This window comes from Thyridium curvatum (assembly GCF_004353045.1).
Source record: "Thyridium curvatum strain D216 chromosome Unknown NODE_26_length_443329_cov_82.569921, whole genome shotgun sequence".
NCBI classification, from domain to species: domain Eukaryota; kingdom Fungi; phylum Ascomycota; class Sordariomycetes; order Thyridiales; family Thyridiaceae; genus Thyridium; species Thyridium curvatum.
The window spans coordinates 429,399-441,491 of record NW_022156781.1 but is presented as its reverse complement, the minus strand read 5'-3'; the positions used below and the strand labels follow the sequence as shown (position 1 = coordinate 441,491).

At 54.2% G+C, this 12,093-nt stretch overlaps 1 protein-coding gene across 1 annotated transcript; it reads right to left on the bottom strand.

Annotated features, from left to right (window-relative positions):
• Positions 1-519: 519 nt before the first annotated feature.
• On the bottom strand, positions 520-11,044 carry E0L32_005209 (uncharacterized protein; the record flags this gene model as incomplete). Its single annotated transcript, XM_031139706.1, has 18 exons — positions 520-566; positions 623-778; positions 838-966; positions 1,462-1,569; positions 1,634-2,772; positions 2,908-3,061; positions 3,834-3,932; positions 3,997-4,212; positions 4,284-4,392; positions 4,463-4,736; positions 4,798-4,957; positions 5,011-5,407; positions 5,475-5,557; positions 5,691-5,872; positions 6,004-6,068; positions 6,802-8,526; positions 8,594-10,043; positions 10,098-11,044. 18 exons carry the CDS (start codon positions 11,042-11,044, stop codon positions 520-522), a joined length of 7,440 nt encoding a protein of 2,479 aa, XP_030996525.1.
• Between the last annotated feature and the right edge of the window lie 1,049 nt (positions 11,045-12,093).

Sequence of the window (12,093 nt, the reverse complement as noted above, 5' to 3'; positions counted from 1 at the left end):
GAATTAAGGCGTCTACTGCTGGAGATGGGCAAGACTCATTGTTGCTTCTCCGAGCCACAGGACAGGATACAGTCTTTGGACCTCTGTCGTGGGTGTGTCTCCCCTCGTTACTCTTCTTGCCGACAACGCAGAGAGAGACCTATCAATCTCAAAAACCCTCAAGAAACGACAAAAATGAAAAACCTATGTTACTTTTCGATGCAACGATGTGCGACCAGTCCACCAGTCCAACATACGCAACGGTCTTCGACCATGCGAGATATGTTCATTTGGGTAGAAAAATGGCACTGGCCCTTTCCACGAGGAAGAAAAGCAATGCAAATGCAAAAGAAAATGGTAGTGATCGCAAAACCTTGGCAACAAGGCAAGACACAAACAACATCCGGAAGTGTGTCGAGCCAGTAAAAGGATATCAACGTCTAAAACCCTTGACCGTCTACAATGAACGCCAATATGATGATGACAAACTGTCAAATGTCTCCGGACATACGGTGGACCAAGATGGATCGATCAACGTCTTCACCATCGTCGGTTGCCCATGGGGATCGAGTTAGCACCGCCGCCGCCTGCAAAATCGTTAGTGTCCGTCGGTCTTGGATGATGCGTAAGGTGAATCACGAACCTCGTCCACCACCACCGCCACCACCGCGTCCACGCCAGCCGCCGTAACGACCGCCACCGCCACCGCCACCGTACCTAACCATCTCAGCGAGACGGGGGTCGATCTGCTGCTTGGCCTCCTGGAGAACGCCGACGAGATCACGCGCCTGCTTGGAGTCTGTCGAGAAACTGTCAGTAATTGCGGCACCGAAGGTATGCAGCGGGGATTTGACTTACTCTCAGTAGTGAACAGGGTGATGGCAGTACCCTTGGCACCAGCACGACCAGTTCTGCCAATACGGTGGATGTAATCCTCCGAATTGTTGGGATAGTCATAGTTGAGCACATGGGTAATGTTGCGCACATCTTGATGAGCAAAGTGGTTAGCATACGGAAGGGAATGTGTATAGCAACGTTCCAGCATGAACGGGTTTTGACTTTGACTTTTGGAAAGTTTTAAGTATGTTCTCTGATATGTCATTGGCACTTTTCTCCGGGAATATGGGCTATCCGTTGCGGAAAGATCTACGCCTGTGGGGGTTCCAGTGCTCCAGGTCCTCGAGGAGTCCTTGGGAAGTCTTGGAGAGACAGCTTGATGAGGATCAAGAAATGCCAATTCTACACTTGTACCACGGAACACAGCAAAAAGGTACAAGAGAAGAATTACGAGCTGTAGCAGGTATTGCGTCACTGCTACATCACGAAACCCAAGACGCCTCTCATAGAGACCGGCACAGCACGAGGTCAGGCAAGTTCGCGCAATCAAGAGAGCCCCTAGACGTGAGAGTAAAGCGCCAGCAAGTACAGACGCTGGATGTTGCTTGCAACGGGGGAGGAACGGGGGAGGGATATGATACATACCGATACCACGAGAAGCCACATCAGTAGCAACCATGATGGGGCTCTTGCCCGTCTTGAACTGGTCAAGGACCCAGTCGCGCTCGTTTTGCTGCTTGTCGCCGTGGATGGCTGGAACACGATACGTTAGCGAGATGAACATGAGACCGACGAAATCGGGTGGGATGCTGCTTACAGAGTGCTGGCCAGCCGTCTTGGCGGAGGAACCGAGTGATCTCGTCGGCAACACGCTTGGTGCCAGTGAAGATCAGAATCTTGTTGCTCTTGTCCTTGTCGTCCATAACCTTCTCCAGGTGGTGAATCATGCGATCACGCTTCTCGCCCTCGGTGACGACCTCGACAATCTGTGTGATGCGGTGGTTCGCAGCCAGCTCCATAGAGCCGATGTTGACCTGGATGAAGTCTGTGAGGAAGTCGCTGGCAAGGGCGCGGACCTCCTTGGGCCAAGTAGCGGACCACATGAGAGTCTGCCGATCCGGTCGGATCTGGCCGATGATCTTGCGAATCTGGGGCTCGAAACCCATATCCAGCATGCGATCAGCCTCGTCGAGAACCAAGTAAGTGACCCGACGAAGGTTGGTCTTGCCGGACTCGAGCATATCAATCAGACGACCAGGGGTGGCAATGCAGACCTCGACACCGCGGGAAAGATCGCGGATTTGAGGGCCCTTGGGAACACCACCGTAGACGCAAGTGTTGCGGATGCGCGACGACTTGCCGAACTTGGTAATCTCCTGCTGGATCTGGACAGCCAGCTCACGCGTAGGTGCGAGAACCAGGACAATGGGGCCGTCGCCAGGCGCCAGAAGAGGCTGGGCGTTGATGTGGACGATGGCAGGCAAGCAATACGTAAGAGTCTTGCCGGAGCCGGTCTCAGCGATACCGACAACATCGCGACCGGACAGAGCCATGGGCCACCCCTGAGACTGAATAGCGGTGGGTGCAGGGAATCCCTGAGCCTTCACTTCGTCCATGACATAGCGGGGGAAACCAGCCTCGTCGAAAGTCTCGACAGGCTTGGGGACATCCTGTCCAGCGGTGGCGATGGCATGTAGGCGTCGGAACTTCTCGACATCGCTCGCCGATCGGTTCGCGACGTTCTCGTGCTCCTTGTAGAATGACTTCTCAAACTTGGGAAGGGCGCTGAGGTCCCAGTCCTGCTTCTGAAGACCGGCACCGAGGTTGGACATGCGGTCACCGCCGCCGCCGCCGCCGTAGCCACCTCCACCGTAGCCACCACCGCCATAACCACCGCCGCCATAGCCGCCACCGCCACCGCCGCCGTAGCCGCCGTTGGAGTATCCATTAGATCTGCTACAGAGAAAGTCAGTCATGCCATTCAAAGCCCAGAAAATTGTAGTCGTGTAGTGATGGGTAAGGAGGTCAGTCGAAGGTGAGGCAACTTCTGAGGAGAAGCTGATTCATGAATCAGAATAAAAAAAGGCTTACCCATAGCCGCCACCACTGTGACCGTTGCTGCGTTCGTAGCCGCCGCTGCCGCCACCGCGGCCGCCGTAACCACCACCGCCGTAGGACATGGTGATGCTCCTGTGAGGGATGGAAAGATTAGATGGGCTTCTCGGACCAGTCGATCGGTCGCAGGCTGGATGTCCGAAGGCTAGCTGAGGACGATGATTTGAAAGTAAAGGAGGTGAAATGAACAGGAATCAAACAAAGCGAATACGTCAGTACTCGCTTTCGGAATGAGCGAACTTTGCGACAGGAAAGGGAGGTCGTGACCTGTTGCAGGGACGTTGATTCGGGGTTGATGTGAAGGGTTGGTGAGGTCTCGAAAGGGAGAAAGCGGTTTTGTATTTTTTCCGCCTTCGACTTTAGGCCTAAAGAAAAAAATCAGATTTTTTGGGCGGGAAGGATGGACCGCCCAGGCTGCCTGCAGGAAGTGGCGGCCGAGGGGGTTTGAGCCAATTAGAATGATGGCTTATGGTCATGAGTGGGTACATGGAGCCACCTCGAGACCCTTGCTGTCACTAGCCACTTTTGTCACCTCCACCCAGATAAGATACGGGCGGGTAGGTACCTCAACTGTTGCCTGGTGGATGGGATGCACGTTGAGAAAGGGAAGATACCTAATTCGGGGTCCTGGCATTTCTCGGAGCTTCGTCTCCCAATGCCCTGTGAAACACGATCTTACCGGTAACCAGTCTATGTTTCTCTATTGGAGACGATCTATCACTACTCATTGGAACTATCTCGTGATCCATGACACAAATGAAATGAAGAATTTCGAGTTTGTCCACCAGCGCTATTTCGAAGGAAACATCTCCCAAAATGCAATCTCCATCTGGCAGAATTTTAGCACTTCTGACCTCCACCAATTCAGGGAAACGACAACATGACCAAAGGGCACCACTCACCTTTGTAGCATGGATAAATATCTGGACGATTTCTTCTACCCTTGTCGGCGACAGCGTGGAAGCATGCCTCTCCAGCAGCGCTGCGTGTCGTGACACCCTCTGATTAGACATGATGATGTAGACGGCGAGGGGGAGAGTCGATGAAATAAGCGGAAAAACACACCTGAGCCCGTCTTGACGGCCTGCACGTAATCCTCCGCTACATAGTTAGTGACCCACGTCCAGTACGGGTTGTCCACCCTCTTGGAAGCCTCGTTCGCATGTATATGCCCGGCGATGGCACCGTAGCCGAGCAGACAGGGTGCAAGCGCCATCTGCAGCGCCATGTAGTCTTGCGACTGCCCGACCTCGAGCAGATATCTCGTGTATGCCGTGCAGGCTATCGTCGTCCATCAGGCAAGTGGTTCAACAAATGCGGCAAGCTCTCGAGGGAGTGTGTCCAGAACTTACCAACATGTTCCTCGGTGCTCATGATCTCCTCCATGGTAATACCAAAGCCGGTACAGTAATCGATATGGAGTTGGGTCTCCTTCGCGATATGGCCGATGATTGAGGCAGCCTAGAGAAGATGCAAATTTTAGCCTATGATCTTGGCGATCGAGAAACATGATGAGTTTCATGGAACATACACTCGCGATATCGTCAAGATTTCTCGATTTATAGGAGGCCAAGGCATTGGCTCGCGCGAATTGGATCTTGTACTTGGTCAACATCTCTTGTAAACAAGTCAGGAAACAAGGACCAGAACCCACAAGGTAGAGATAATCCTGCACAAGATAGCCCTTGAACGACTCCATAGGTAGAGTCCCATCGCCGAGGGCAAGGACGAAGGGATGGTGAACATATCGTCGCCAGATAGGGGCCACATCGGGCCTTTCCAAGAGGTAGTCCAAGAAGCGTCCACTACGGGAGTTATTAGCCACAACGAGCCGTGTCCAATTACACGAGACCCCCTCTGACTCACGGAGCAAAAGGCAATGAGTACGTCGAGTGGAAGTGGTTCAGGGGACCGTTCCCCTGGCCCAATCCCGGAGCAGTCCGGATCGCTGCCTCGACGTATCGACACGCATTCTTGACGGACTTGGGCATGTCCATCCCGTTGGCGAGGTTTGACGCAATGGCCGCTGTATTTTTGTCAGCAGTCGTCGAGAAAAGAAGATCGCAAGATGCCACTCACAAGCCAGGGAGCAGCCCGTGCCGTGCGTGTTCCTCGAATCCTGATACTCTGTCTCGATCCGCAAAACAGTCCCATCCCTGCCAACCAGGACGTCCACGACGACCTGCTTCTCCTCCTCCGTGGTGGCAGCGACATAATCGCTTCTTCGAAAGGGGCAATGCCCACCCTTGACAAGCACCCATTCGGGCCCGAACCCGACAATAGTCTTGCCGATAGAGTCCATGTCAGCCACGGACTTCACCTCGACGGCCTTGCCGTCAGCCGCGGCCGTCGAGACAAAGAGCGTCGCCTCTGGTATGTTGGGCGTCAAGATGGTGGTCAGGGGTAGTAGCCGGTTGCGCAGCGAGTCCACCGCATCAGCAGGGAGCAACTTGGCGCCCGTTGTGGCGACCATGACCTGGGCGCCTCTGTTAGTGACGAGTGAACGGCGGGAGTTTTCTGTCCATGGGAAAAATGTTACGAACAGGGTCGACCACCAACTGGTTTACACGACGCTGCTCCAGAGCCCGAGCTACTGTGTCGATTGTGGCGGCCGATGCCAGCATGCCTATAGTAGTTATGTCACATATTGTCTCAGTACCTCTTCAACCGTGATCTCCCCTAGAATGGCCGCTTGCCAAACCGCCATATCCGGGTACGACGAACTGTCTGTCAGACGTCTGGACATCTCGGAAACTTACCCGTCTTGACAACATCGACACCGACATCATCAAACACCGCATCGATCTGCTTCAGCAAGAAGTCTGTCGGGACGTGGTGTATATCGTACACGCCCTGGGTATTCTGGGCCGTCAGGGCCGTTGTGGCGGTCATGGCATAACAGCCATGAGCCGCGATAACTTTCTGGTCAGCCTCCAGGCCACTGTTGCGTTCGTTAGCACATCCAACAGTCGATAGGCCGCACACAGATGTGATTTGGTTCCCAGATGTCATGGGGGGCTCAGGTGCACATTCTGTATGAGCATTTCTCCCCAGGTGAAGAGGTGAACTCACGCGCCGCCGGAGCTGTCCGAGCCAGCAATGACCAGAACTCTTCTCTTGCTCGTCATCCTTGATGTCTGGAACAGCAGGTTAAGTCAAGGATTGTCCTCTCTGGGCCAATGAATCCGAGCTATTTAGGTCCAGACTTCATGACAGTGCTAGCATGATACTTATATCAAATTTGGTGCTAGCCAATCTGTCCGTTGTTAGGTCCTCGGAATGGATGTTAGTGACTGTCTGTGAGTGGGGGACGCGGCGGGGTGGGTCAACGTGGACAACTCCGGGCTTGTCATCTCGTAATATGCCTCACGACGACCTATGCTCTTGAATATTTTGACAAACCTCTTTATCTCCGGTTGCCGATTCCTAGAGTTGCCTTTCAGTGCCAGTGTGCCAAGACATGTAGCCAGCCCTGCGGATATCACATCGAGAAAGGACAAGTAAAAGAAGTAAACTGTGGTGGTTCTGTCAACGTGCATGCAGTTCTGCACGGCTCAAATTTTTCGTCTTATCCATCCGTTATATCATCATCGAAGGATATCAAAGCTGTTGCTAACGCCAGTCATTCCCTACCAAAAAAAAGCACAAGACGCCTTGTGCCGGTATATGCAAAGTCCGTGTGCCCTTCACCTTCGCCCATCAAACTCACCCCTTTTGGTACATGTCCTGTATCTCCTACTGGAGTTCTCGTCCACCAAGGTTTCTCTCTGCTTGAACTGTAGTGCCGTCTCAGGAGCATCACTGGTCTCGTATTGAGTCGCTCCACCGGTTGTATGCATCAGGTTCCATCAGTTCCGACGGGTCGCTCACCAACCGCTGCCTTTCCGTCCGTTGTTCGTCCCCAGAGCTATCTTCCGGCCCCTCCTCTTCCTCCTCGCTATCCTCTGGGTGAGTATGTAGTCCCACGCCACCGCCGCCACCGCCTTTGCTTCCGGTATGGTCATTGTCGTCATCATCATCCTCATCGAACACGATGCTCCTCAGCACGCTCCGGTCAAACATCTCAAGCACCATCCGTCTGATAGGGAGGCGATAGTGATGGCACTCGAGCAACGACATGACTTTCCGGAGCAGCTGCGGCTGTCGAAACCCGGCCCCTTTCTTCTGCTGCTTGATCTGCATCAGCTCCGTGGCAGCACGCTTGAAGATGACCATGTTGCCAAGATCAACGACGAGTTCCAGGATCTTTTGATTTGTTGGATCTGGATCCAACTCGATCCTTGGTTCTTTGGCCTCTACTTCACCACTTAGAGCGCTACGCAGCGACTCCGATCTGGGCCTGGAAGGCATCGCCGGCGGGTCGGTGATCTCGGTCTTTTGTGTTTGCGGGAGTTGGATCGACGCGACTGTCTCATGCTTCCAAGGCTTCAAGGAGAAGAACTTGGTGAGGTCTGTCGGCACACAAAAGCCTAGGGAGATCCCCAAGGCATTGGTGCTCGCATCCCAGCCGTGCTCCCAGAGGATCTCGAGTCCATGGACCGATCTTGAGACCAAACCTAGCACGAAGAACGCTGTGCCCCTCATGCTCATGATTTCGTGCTCCTCTGCAATGCGGATGATCTGCTCCACCACATCGCAGCTTTCCAGGAAGGGCGCTCCGAGCTCCATAGAGCCCACATTGCCCACAGCCCAGAGACATCCTTTGACTTTCGTCATCAACTCCGAATCCTCGGTCTGCATACCGTATTCGTTAATTGTCATGGCGAACTCCTCAAAATGGCCTTTGTCGCTGAGAAGCCTGCAACCTTCTTCGGTCCTAGTCAGCTCACGGTAGAAATGAGGAGGAATGTGCGTATCGGTTTCGACGTCGGTTTCGTCCTCGAAGACGCTCATCCGGTGTGTATTCTCATCGGGGTTCTCCACAAATGCGCGCGCGAGACTGGCTTCGATGAGCTTCACATACGAATCATTCCGGCCCAGAAACCAGTCATCCATCTCGTTGCTAATGTAGTCCAGACCGTCGAGATAGTGGTACCCTATCGACGTGGACAAGAAACGCAGGAGAAGAGGAGCCCCTATTTCGCCTAGGTGGTCAAGGGCTGGGCGGCACTCGACAATGAATTCGAGGCAGTTCTTGTTGTTGCACGCCTTCTCCAAGATCTTAACTGCAGTGGCGCAAACCTCCACTTCAGGATCATAGAGCTGAGTGACCAGGTACTGAATTGCCCACTTCGAATCACCAAGCACCTGGCCAAAGGGGGAGACAGAGCCGGGCCGGATGACATGCTTGCGCAACACGTTGGTTGCATGTATCCTGATATCTTTGGTGCCAGCTGTCAGGGCCTTTGACAGCAGAATCCTGGTGTGTCCGTTCGGAGTGTACTCAAAGTTTGACAGGAGAAGTTTGATCAAATCTGGCCGCTGCTTGAGGTCAACGATGTGGTACATCATGTTGAACATTCTCCATCTTTCGAGCATCGCGATGCCCCTCACATCGCCAGTGAGGACGCCCAGCATGGGGAAGTATCCGCCGCATAGTGTATCGACGAGATGATCTTTGGAGAACAACGGAAATTGCGCCGTTATGCCACTGGTCTACTCAGATGTTAATAATTTCCGACCAGCTGGGAAGAGAGACACGAGAACAATGGTGGCCACTTACAGGATCGCATTGAGCAAGGCACTCGGCGATCTGCCTAAGCAGTTTGTGATCTCCAAGATACCTGATGCCTTCCGCGGTCTGCAACATGCTGTGCATCAGTGCGCAGCCGACCTTGACGTACTTCTGAGTGTTGCGGGTGTTGCTAATGTCTGAGAACTTGTGTTTGAAGGGGCGGTAGAAGCTGAAGATGCGCTTTACAAATTTCGAAGCTTTTATCGCCTCTTCTAGGCGCTTACTGTTTGTAAGAGGGCCCTCAATCACCTTCAGCACAACATCCCACTTCCACTTAGTATAGTTGGAGTGACTGAGGACGCCCGAGTCGAGCAACAGCTGTCGAAACGAGGCGTCATCAATGGTGATATTCGAGCCCGCTCTTGGCTGATCTTCGATCAGAGCCAGATCCACGTTATTGGTAGGGGGTACAGGCCCTGTACTCCAAGCCGGCGAGGATTTGTACAGAGTCCTACTGACACTGCTGATCTGGTAGACAATCCCACTTGCAACGAAATGGTCTTCGTCTTGGAAGCGAGTGGCAGCCGCAAACAATTCAGGAAGCAGGTGTAGCTCGCTGTGCCAAGACGGCGGCAGCAGGCGGCTTGAAAGACGCAAAACCTCACCGATCAAGAGAGTCGACTTTCGCTTCAACAATGGGGTGTCAACATCTTGCGTGATGTGGAGCAGAGCAGGAAGGAGGTCTGCCTTGATGAAGATGGCCAACAGAAGTGCAGTGTAGTGCTCCACAAAGTTCTGCTCGCCGTTGTCGTCTTCGACATAAGCCGTACTGCCCTTCTGAGGCGTCGCTTTGAGTGTCGTAACACGGCCGTAGGTCGTTAACCGTCTCCCAGCCAGGAATGAAGTGGCCCAGGCCGGAGACTTGATCCTGAGTAATGAGTATACCAAGTCAATGATGGTCTCGCGGATCGTGTCGTTGGGAAGAATCAGGCTTCCAATGAGTGACCTGATAGCCCTGAAGTTGTACAGCGAGAGATTCATCAGTCCTGACCAGCTCTTCATGGCAGAGGCGACTGCTTTGGAGTTCTGTTTCAGAATGGTCTCGTTGGACAGGTACTGGTCGGTGAAGGCGGTGAACAGAACTTCCAGTTCATATCCGGCCCTCAGGTACTTCCGCCGCTGAGGCCTATCAAGGAGAAAGAGTATGGCAGCCGTCAAGCTCTCCGGGGCCTTGTAGGAGCCCTCGGCTAACGCTTCTGATAGAGGGGCCAAGCCACTGGAGGCTATAAGGAGCTGAGGATCCCGAACCAGAATCTCGGCCAGAGTCTCGAGGCAAATGGGGCGCAGTCGATCTTCTGCTTGCTCTGCAATGGCGGCGATGGTCCTTACTACAGCCCTGGATAGCTCGCGAATGCCGTCCTTGACATCGAGGAATGCGCGAACGAATTTCAGGGCCTGTTCACGTTCCAAGTCTGCCTTTCGGTCTTTGATCAGGGAGCTGTCTGGAGTTAGATCTGCGGTGCTTATACAGCGTCGAGGGAAATACACTCACTGGACTACGAGGTAGTCTGTATTTAGAGTCCTGATCTTCTTCAAGGAAGACACGTCGGAAATCGCATAGCGGGTCATCCGATATCCAGCGGCAACTACTTCTCTGCTCTCACTGAGGAGCATGACTTGCATCCTCACGCCAAAGACCGACCATACCAGGTCGTACTTCAGGGTCTGGTGCCTTTTGAACAGCTCCACCAGGCTGTTGGCCCTACTGACGTAGTACTCAGCAGGCATTCCATCCTGCTCTAAAGCTTGTAGAATCTCTGCCAGGGCAAAGGTAGGGGACTCTGTGGGCTCGTCAAAGTCGGAACCGGCGCCGCTCCTAGAGACACTAGGCGGAGAGCGCAGAGCACCGCTGCTCTGGAGGAGCCCCTCGCCTCTACTCCTCACTGGCGTGGTGGGCATTGCCCTCGAGCGTTGTGCGTCTGCGATCCTTTGCTTCAAATCCCTAATCCTCAGGCTAGAGGCACTAAGCTCGGCCTCCACCCTCTGGCGTTGCTCCTTGGTCTGCTTGGCCTTCTTGCTATTAAGCGCCTCAAGCATGTTTTCGGAGCCCTCCTTGATCTTGACCTCACGGTTCAGAGCATCGCGGAGGGAGGCCAGAGTCTGTTCTACCGCAAACGTCGCGTCGTCGTCCTCGTCCAACTTGTCCATGTTGTAGACGTCGGCACGCGAGCCGGCCCTCGAGGACGTCATCTGGCTGCGTAGTTCGGAGCTGAAGCTGCCGGGGGTAGGAGTCGGGTTGAGGGAGGACCCCCGCGGGGCGAAAGAAACGGCCGAGGCAGATAGGTTGCGCATGCTGGCGCTGGCGCCCATCGCCGAGGGCTGGGGGACTTGGAGGACATCGCGTTCGAGACTGGTCCTCGTGGTCGGGGAATTGGCAGTGTTCAACGGCGGCTGGTTACCAAAGGACTTCTGGGTGGGAGTGACAGATGCGCCCAGCATGTTTGCTGACCCTGCCATTTGCCCTCCGAGCGGGACGAGGCCCTCAGCTCAAACATTCGTCAGATCCAGCATCCGTTGGCACTATCCACACGCCGTGAGCCGATTGCGGTGGAGGGAAGAGGCAAGGAGAATCTCAAGTACCGGGCGCCGGCAGCTGAATCGCTAGGGCGTGGTCCACAGCGCGACCGGGCGGGCAATAAGCTGCAATCACTCCTTCACGAGCTCAGGAGGAGTGAGCTGCCAGTCAAGCCTGACTGGCGCAGCTTTGCGACAATGGGGTCTGATATGATAGGTGGGCTGGTTGCTGAGCGTAGGCCGGGGCCTATTCGATGGTTGAGGGTGGGTTTCCTCTCGAGCTGTAGCTCAAGACGGCAGAGCTATGAGGTGTCGTCGTCGCAACAGCTGGTGCAATTCCCAGGCAGTTCCAAGGTTGTCTTGATTCTGGAGGATCTGCGCCCGTGTGGCTGACAGGGGGAGGAGGGGTCTCAGCGCCGTCGCGTTTTGTCACAGTGCAAGTTTAGCGGCCGCGGCTTGGCCCACCTCGAAACTTTCCTGTGTGTTACAGGGCGCCTCGCGCCCCCCAATCTTATGTCCGGTTTCGTTATGGCTCCTGTGCTTCTTGCTGACAGGCTGCTCTGCGCTGGAGTGCTGTGGTGGAATATTGGAATATTGCAGATGACAGGGCCTCCCTGAGCAGTGCGTGCTTTCTTGTATTGAAAACATGCCGGTGTCTATAGAGACTGATAGTCGCAGAGAGATAACTACAAGTACCTAAAAGCATCCATTGACCATGGATGGGGCGCCTGAAGCAGCACATTGCAGAAAGAACTTACAACCGGCTCGAGCACATCTAGACCATCACAAGCACCTGTCCGCTAATAGGTTTGCTGCACAAGCAACTGTCCATCAAGGTTATCCCAAACTTCCAGGTTCCCTACAGATAAGCAAGTTGGAATAGACTCGGACAGACTCGAGAAGGGTGACCAGCCAGAGCTGCAGCTAACCGTGGTTGGTGGGCCAGTACGGCGATGTTGGTGCGCCAAAGAGTG